Here is an 8,987-nt window from a genome sequence, read left to right on the forward strand (position 1 = left end):
TATGAATAAACATTCAATACGTAAGACTGTGCTCTTAATGACACTGATAAAAACCATTCACTTTCTACAACTGCACATTTTGTAGAGATTTGTGATTTGTTGCCATGCTCCAGTGATGAGATTCTGTTTTGAGAAGTTTTATTTCCAATTTTGTTTTTCTACTTGTTTACACTTCTTGTGCTGGTTTCCTCATCCAACCTGCTTTATTTTCTTTTCAGAAATACTTGGGAAAGTATTTTGAAGTCCTTCTGAACATATTTTTCTGAGAAGTGTACTGCCAAAATGAATTTTGTAAGTACCTAATTGATAAACTATATTAGTACATCAATAAAGCGATGGCCACACATTCCACCACATTGGCAGATAGTTGGTGAGTTCTTCATGCCTTGAGGAAGAGTTAACCAATGATATCTTCACAATGGCTCTCATCTATTGATGCTTGGAATTGAAAATGCAGTTCTTTGAGGCTGCAGATCCAAACACCCTAATTTCAGGAATGATAATCTGATGAGATGTTTCTGACAGCAGAGTTTACTGTCAAAGCACACTGTTTATTGGATTTGCACTACAGGTTTAGTGTTTGCGGTCTCAGGCTAGCCATCATAGGTTGCCTGTCTAGCTGAGTAGAGAGAAGTAATCATTTTTGGGCTTGATTTAGTCAAGCTACATTAGTATGAAATGCATAACATGCTAGAAAGGCATGTTTGCCTTCTCTAATGGTAAAGGAAGACTAGACACCTAATTCAAACTCAGACTTTTACACTGTAGAGTCTTCTGTGACAGCAGACTAGTCCTTTCTTCATAATGTATTTAAATATGGAGACTTTTGGGCCATCCAAAAGGATTATTTCCATGTTTGTAGTTTAAGTATGATTTTATGAAATTTCCTAGATGGTTCTTACAAGTCTTGTCTGTACTGTTAAATGAATTTGTAATTGGAATGTGTGGTCAGCTATCTACCATGTTGCTACTATACAGGCACTAGAGATTAACATCTGTGTGTTAACCGGTGTTCTTTTTTACAGACAGACCCTCGTTCCACAGACTACCCCTATTATTCAGACTATGCTTCTCTAATCATGCCACCTTGTTCTAAGCTGGAAGTCAGGAACTTCACAAAAGCATTTCTTCCAGTTGCATATTCGCTGATCTGTATCATCGGCCTCTTTGGTAACATCTTTGTAGTGATGACCTTTGCTTTGTATGAAAGAACCAAGTCCATGACAGACGTGTACCTCTTCAACATGGCCATAGCAGACATATTGTTTGTTCTTACTCTTCCACTGTGGGCAGTGAATTATGCTGCTGACGAATGGATTTTTGGTGATTTCATTTGCAAAATGACTAGAGGCATCTATGCAATCAACTTCAGCTGTGGCATGCTGCTTTTGGCCTTTATCAGCGTGGACCGGTACATTGCTATCGTACAGGCAACAAAGTCTTTTAAACTCAGGGCAAGGACTCTCGCATATAGTAAACTCATTTGTTTGGCTGTGTGGATATCTTCAATTTTAATCTCTAGTCCCTCTTTTCTGTACAGTGAAAGTTACAGCTTCTCCAATGAAACCAAAGAGATTTGTGATCACAGATTTGATGGAATGTCTGAAAGCACAATGCTGAAATCACTGCTGCTGTGGCTACAAGTTGCATTTGGATTTTTTATACCTTTCATATTCATGATCTTTTGCTACGCCTTCATTGTCAAATCCCTACAACAAGCTCAGAATTCCAAAAGAAACAAAGCAATCCGTGTGATTGTATTAATTGTAGCTGTTTTCCTAGTTTGCCAGGTACCTTATAACATTGTTCTTCTCATGACAGCTGTCAACATGGGCAAGATCGACAAATCTTGTGACAGTGACAAGATAATGGCTTATGCAAAGTACACCACTGAAGCCATAGCATTTTTACACTGTTGTGTAAACCCTGTGCTCTATGCATTTATTGGAGTGAAGTTCAGAAGTTACTTTGTGAAGCTAATGAAGGACCTATGGTGCAAGAGGTACAAGAAAGACAATAAACATAGTTCAAGGACAAACTCTGATACTTATCATTCAAGACAGACTAGTGAAATTCTGACTGACAATGGATCATCTTTTACTATATAATACAATTTGAACAACATTATTAGTGAAAGGACTCCTCTCACCAAGCAACCCAAACCAATGTCACTGTGCATGTGATAGCAAGTCATCTGACCTTCTCTGCACCTCTAAGGGAGCTTCAGTGCTTTACAACTCCTTTCAGGAAATTAATTAAGATAAAGAATAATACCATCCTGTGTAAAACTAAAACCTTATTCACTTCTCTTAATGCTCTTCTAAAGTACATTCTCTTGGAATTATAAGGAAAGTGAAGTTTACAGAGGAACCCTCCTCATTTTGTAAGGAAAAATTGCATCTCATCTGTCCTACAACACTGAAATACACCCAAACTAACAAGTAGATGAATTAGATTATGTCTAGACTCATTCTTACATTCACATTGTTTCTGTTAATTACTTCCACCTGGAAATCCTACTGAAGTGTAGGTCTCCACTGTACTAATATTGCAGACTGGTCACATTGTGACAAAACTAACCCAAAGAGATGGCATTTTGAGCAAAGCACGACAAGGAATGCAAACCGAGAAATGAAGAAACGGGCCCAGGACTGCTGACAGAGCAGGGCTGAGGTGCTTGGTCTTGTAAATCTTCACCCAGTGCTCTTCTCAACAGAGTGTGAAGCTTTGCTCAAGAGTTTCTTCTCTTTGTTTGGCACAGGATTTGGGTGCTGGAATCCAACAAAGCTGATAATCTGATGAATGTCTCTTTGTGAAAAGTTGTCTCTTCCCAGCTGAAATTCACACTCCACTTTTTAAAAGGCAACTAACTGTCTGAAACTGCAATTATTCCAACACTTTTTGTTGGAACTTTATAGGTGACAAAATACGAAGCATTTCTTTGTGTTTAGCTACTGCTAGCAAAGATTCCTTAGGAATGGATTTACCAGCTCAACTATGCATATATATAGTTTCAGAAATTAGTTAGAAATTATTATCTTTAAAAAGCAGAATCTGACTTAATTCAGCCAGAATTTTTACTGAGTCAGTATTTGACTCACTGTGAGTATAGGAATATTTATAATAAATGAAATTAGTTTTACCCAGCCTTGGCTCTTCAGCAAATCCTCAGTGGATCTGCTCACTGAGTGAGCTTCACCACTGTAGCAGTCACTGTGGGACAGTGAGATAGACAGAAGCAGGAGCTGAAGAACATGGGCAGGATGGAGGAGAGAAGAAGAGCACCACTGTTCGCAGTGTGCTGAAGTACGTACGAGTTCTCTGCAATTCTGCTGCGATGGGAGCATATGCCATGAAAGTGTCTGGATTTGTTGTTGTGTGGGATGTTACCCCTTCAGCTGTGAAAATTACTGCAATTTGCAGCTTGCTGTTTAGACTTGGTTGGTTTTTTTTAAAGTTCATAGTTGAAGAGACTGGGAAGCTTGTATCACTAACTACTACCCTGTATAGTGGCAATGCAAAGGTCCAAGAAGGACAGTGCTGGAGCTTAAGATCCCTTGAGGAAAGACATTAATTTGGCACATGAAAGTAGTACTGCCTAGCTGGTGCAATCCATCTTTGTTTCCACTGCAGTGTGAGGTTTTTAAATATCAGTGCCAGATATGATAAAGATTGCATATATTTATCATAACTGAATAGCAATTTTGCAAGAATATGATAGAAGATTATGTAAATATGGATGCATGCATTTGCTGTACATAGCAATGATGATTTTCTGGAAGAGAATTCAGCAAATAAAAAATGTAACTGAAAAGGAAAAAATCCCCTCAGATCCAAGAGTTCCTTGCTACATGTATTGCCATGAAACATTCTCTTATTCAGCGCAAAATCTCTCGTATCTGAACAGTCTGTCCATCGGAGGTTCCCTGAGGGAGCGGGCCCCAGGGCAGGAAGTTCACAGCTGAAGCAGCTGCAGCAGCTCTTGGGCAGAGCCTTCCAAGGCTCCAAAGTGTATCCCCCACCTCCTGCCACCCTGTGCCATGCTTGCATTGGCCTTCAGCCACCGAACAACCCAAGCACCGCCCCAACGGGGCTGGGGGCAAGAGAGCTGCCAAGGGGCAGTCACTGACCTCGCATGGTCACTGTCCCACCAGCGGTGACTTGCTGACGGACCCCAGCAGAGGGCAGGGAAAGTGTGCCACAGCCTTTCTGAAGTGGTTCCTGGCTGAAGGAGCATCCTTCCTCAGGGGTGAGGGCAGAGAAAGAGAACAAAGCAGGGTGCTGCAGTCCAGGGCCTTCCCCAGATAGAGGGGTCAGCCTGGGGGCTCACAGGTCGCCAGCTCCTTGTAACTGCGAGGGGCCCAGGCAAGCTGAGTGCGGTGGTGTGGGACAACTGCCTCGGGCAGGAGCAGCACAGCTTCTTGGCCGCTGGATTTTGTGAGGGTAAAATGCTCACTGGAAATGACATTGAAGTGTAGAAAATGTACCCAGCAGTTACCTAATGCATGCGGGAGAGAAGTCCTGCTGAGGGAAGAGGAATGTGGTACACATGTGGGGCTAAAACAGAACTTGGAGTATGAATTGTGTTGGTGCCAAGGCCTTACCAAAAGTCCTGCTTGAGGTGCAGCCAAAATCTTGATTGCCGCGAATGAGTGCTCTGTCCCTAGGAAACACGGGGGCGAAGGACTGGGTGGATTCCTGTGATGGTTTAACATCTGGCTGCCAAGGGTCCACCAAAGCCTTTCTATCACTCCCCTCCTCAACAGGACAGGGGAGAGAAAATATAATGAAAGTCTCATGAGTTAATATAAGGGCAGGGGAAGATCACTCACCGATTGCTATCATGGTATTTGAGGAAATTAATTGAACTTATTACCAGTCAAAATTAGAGTAAGATATTGAAAAAGCATGACAGATCTTAAAAATACCTTCCCCCCTACCCATCCCTGCTTCCCAGACATAACTTTGTTCCTGATTCTCTACCTCCTTCGCCACAGCTAGCAGGGAGACAGGAATGGGGGTTACAGTCAGTTCATCACATGCTGTTTCTGCCACCTCTTCCTCCTCAGGAAGAGGAGTCCTTAACCTGGCCTAGACTGGAGTCCCTCACACAGCAGACAGTCTTCCACGAATTTCTTCAGCATGAGTTCTTTCCATGGGCTGCAGTTCTTCACAAACTGCTCCAGCATGGGTCCTCTTCTATGGCTTACAGTTCTCCAAGAAAAGGCTGCTCCAGCATGGGTTCCCTGTGAGGTCACAAGTCCTGCCAAGAAACCTGGTAGGATGGGCTCCACGGGGCCACAGGTCATGCCAGGAGCCTGCTCCAGTGTGGGTTTCCCACAGAGTCACAAAATCACAACCTTCTTCAGGCATCCACCTGCTCTCGTGTGGGGCTCCTCCAGAGACTGCAGGTGGATCTCTGTACCCCTGTGGACCTCTGCTAGCTGCAGGGGGACAGCCTGCCTCACAATGGTCTTTATCATGAGCTGCAAATGTATCTCTGGTGCCTGGAGCACCTTCTCCCCCTCCTTTGCTGGCCGTGGTGTCTGCAGTGTTGGTTCTCTCATGTATTCTCACTCCTGTCTTCTCTGTCTACAACTACTTCTGTACAGTAACATTTTTTTTTCTATTTAGCATCATTATCATGGCTGATTGGCTCAGCCTTGGCCAGAAGTGGGTCCATCTTGGAGGAGTTGGGTGACATTGGCTCTGCTGGATGAGGGAGAAGCTTCTAGCAGTTTCTCAGAGAAGCCACCCTTATAGCTCCCCCATTACCAAAACCTGACTGCACAAACCTGGTACAACTCCCAAGGGGCTGCTGTGCAGGGAGAACTACAGCTCCAGCCACTGGGATGCCAGCTTTCTTATGCACATTTTGAGGGTAACTACAGGACAGAAGGGTGGGTAGATAGAAATTTAATTTAGCTGTAATACCTTCTGGACATTTTTTGTGAAATTTACCATAAGGTAAAAGTGAAAGACCAGTTCAGAGCAAAAGCAGTGGAAGAGAAGGATTACTCTGCTCAATGTCCAGAAACAGATGGCCATAGTGGCAGGCTGGCCAGTGGATGTGTCTGATGGGCCTTTAGATATTCTGTCATTCCTTTGGTGGCCATGCCAGCAGAACCAACTCATGAGCATGAGATGTTGGTAGTTCAGGGCATGAAAAGAGCACAGCTTTAGAGGAGCTTGGGAACTTGGTGTTCCTTTTAATGCTTATAGAGCAACATTTCAAAGCTTACTACACATACTGCATTTTATTATGATTTTTGCCTTGATGTGGTAGCTGTGTATGACAAACATATGGTAGGATTTTCTTTTTTGTTGCATGTATTCCATCTGGGATTTTTGCAAAGACAAGACTTGGTTTTGCACAGGTTCTTGTTTGCCACCATATTTAAAGAAAGAAGGACATATGCAGTGTTGCATCATGTCTTACACAGAGAAGATGTGGCTGATAAGCTTCGAGAAATCGATTCATATCTTCCTCCAGCTGAGGACTGGAGCAGCGTTGTGGTATTGGCTGCATGTACAAGGTCTCTCTTGTTAGCAGGTTCCATTCTGCTTTAGGTGGGTCCACGGTGGCCCTGCTTGATGCTTCCTGTTCTAGCAGTTCAGAAGGACGTAGGTCATCAGTGCACACTGTTAAATAAAGGCATAATACCTCAGTGCAGAAAGTCTAAAGCTAAGTCTGTTTTCTGACATGAAAACGATCATGAAAATGGACCTGATTTATTATTCATCTCCCCACAATAAATTTTCTTCATACAGTGATATTTAAATTCCATGTTGTGTCCCTTCTATTTCCATATTAAATTTCTTAGAAGAGTGATCACTATAAACTGCTGAGCCTGCAAGAGAGTCAAAGTGGACAGATAAGATCAAAGTAATCTGTGCCTTGCTTCAAGCAAGGAAAGGCAAAGGAAAGAAAATGAAAATTATATGCTAAGGTATATAACATTTGGAGATGATTGAATGGAAACTGAACAGAAACCTGAAAAAACAGTCTAGAGAAGAACGTCTTATTATGGAAGGTTATCAATAATGGTTAAGTTCATAACAGATAGAACTCTGCTTTGGATCTTTGTAGGGCAATCTTGTTATTTATAATTGTGGAAATTCTGGGGAAATTTTCTTGCTACAGAAGTAGCAAGAGATGGTACTTGAAGCTTTAAAAATTTGGACACAATTGGAAAAAGAGTTTCAGATTAAGTGAAAACGATAACAGTTTCAAAATGTCAAAACAGTTTGTCTCACAAAGCATCTAAAATATTTTGACATTTCTGGTTATTTTTCAGATACTATAATAAAAGCCAAGGAAATGATTTCACAAAACCACTGAATGTGGTTCCTAATCTACTTTTTTATGTTGCTGCCAAGTAATCAGGGTATTCCCTCCAACCACCTCCTATGGCAGGGTGTACCAATCTTCTGTCACCCCTTGTGAGTTAAGAGCTCATACCCTCTTTGAAACAATCTGTGCAAAGTACAGCTAAAAAGAAAGGTGAAAATTTTCCCCTCAAATTTTCCTACACCAGTAGATCTTATTTCTCTTCTGCAGTCCTTCAGGCTGAAGAGGAAATTAAATGACACCTCCTCTGCAGTGGATGAATGACACAAGACTGGTGGTAATGATGTGACCACTGAGCAGAGTGTTGTTCTCTTGGCCACTTGGAGCATAGCTCAGTTCCTTTCATGATGAGTTCCTTAAAACAATTTCTTCATTTTTGGTTGAATGAACTCCATTGCCTAACCTGAGTTGAAAAGTTTTATTTACTCTAGAAAACAAAACCTAGTGATTAAAAAGCTATTTTGAAGGCAAAATTTCTTATCCGCCAAGTCAGGGTCGCTTTCCCCTCAAACTGAAAAACCCATTGCCTGTACATATTTTTAGCTAATATCCATAGTCAGTTTTCCTTGAATTGATGGTGTTGTGTAACCCAACTGTAAATCCTGATGCACCATTCATATTTCTAATGAAAAGTTCATCTTTCATTTATTTTTACTGCCTTTTTGTTAGAAATAGATATTGCACTATCAATTTGGTCTGTATATATTAGGCTGAGCTAAACAAGTCAAATTAATATTCTTCTACCAAAAGTTTTTGAAGCTCTTATTTATTTCATTTTAGTGTAGCTTTATCATTCCCAGACTTCTATTTTAGTAAATAAAAATTGATGTAATAATACATATAATATGTATTTAATGCATTTAGTCTGTAACAACTGGAATTAATTTATAAATTTATGATTCACTGAGGATTAGGGGAAGTAGAGAACACACAGTTTCTTCCATAAGAAGCAGTGGCTGAACACTGAAGTAAAAGTTTTTTTCAAAATAGAAAATATGTGATCTGGATTTATGCCAACCACAGACAGCCGCGATGCTTCAGTACAAAACATGGTAGTATTGTTTCCAAAGAAATTGTGCTTAGTCCTGTCTAGTGGTTAGGAATTATAATGTAAAAAGCCATCTAATTACCAGAAATCTGGTCATTTAGTTTGTTTGTTTCTTATCCTGGATTAGATCATCCAGCTATTGTTTTTATTGTGATTTGTGGTCCCATTTCTGAAAAAAATTGACAGAAATATGGAGCCATTACAGTAGTTACTGCTGGAACTCTAACTGCTACCCTTGATTTTCTTTGCTCATCTTTTTACTAGTCAGATTTAAACCTATGAATTTCTTGTAGGTATCATACTAAGTTTTGCTTCTAGTCCATGTAATTTGTTATTATTTTTTGCTAGTATCAAGAATGTTTTTATAAAAAAAATTTCTAGGTACTGTATTTAATTACAGAAATACAGAATGGAAGAGGAAAAATAATACTAATATACAGAAAATGTACTGTTGGGTAGAATGCATGAACAATGAGTATTTATGGTAGATGATTTGATTTCTAAGAGAGACTTATTTATGGAAGTTGGAAGAGCCTTTTTCATGTATTTCAGGTGAATTATGATGCATTTTAATGATCTGTCTCATAA

The 8,987-nt window shown here is 40.6% G+C and overlaps 1 protein-coding gene across 1 annotated transcript; it reads left to right on the plus strand.

Annotated features, from left to right (window-relative positions):
* Positions 1–282: 282 nt before the first annotated feature.
* CCR6 (C-C motif chemokine receptor 6) lies at positions 283–2,108 on the plus strand (the record flags this gene model as incomplete). Its single annotated transcript, XM_082276736.1, has 2 exons — positions 283–291; positions 1,026–2,108. 2 exons carry the CDS (start codon positions 283–285, stop codon positions 2,106–2,108), a joined length of 1,092 nt encoding a protein of 363 aa, XP_082132862.1.
* Between the last annotated feature and the right edge of the window lie 6,879 nt (positions 2,109–8,987).

The sequence above is a fragment of the Coloeus monedula genome (genome assembly GCF_965178545.1).
Source record: "Coloeus monedula genome assembly, chromosome: 2".
NCBI classification, from domain to species: domain Eukaryota; kingdom Metazoa; phylum Chordata; class Aves; order Passeriformes; family Corvidae; genus Coloeus; species Coloeus monedula.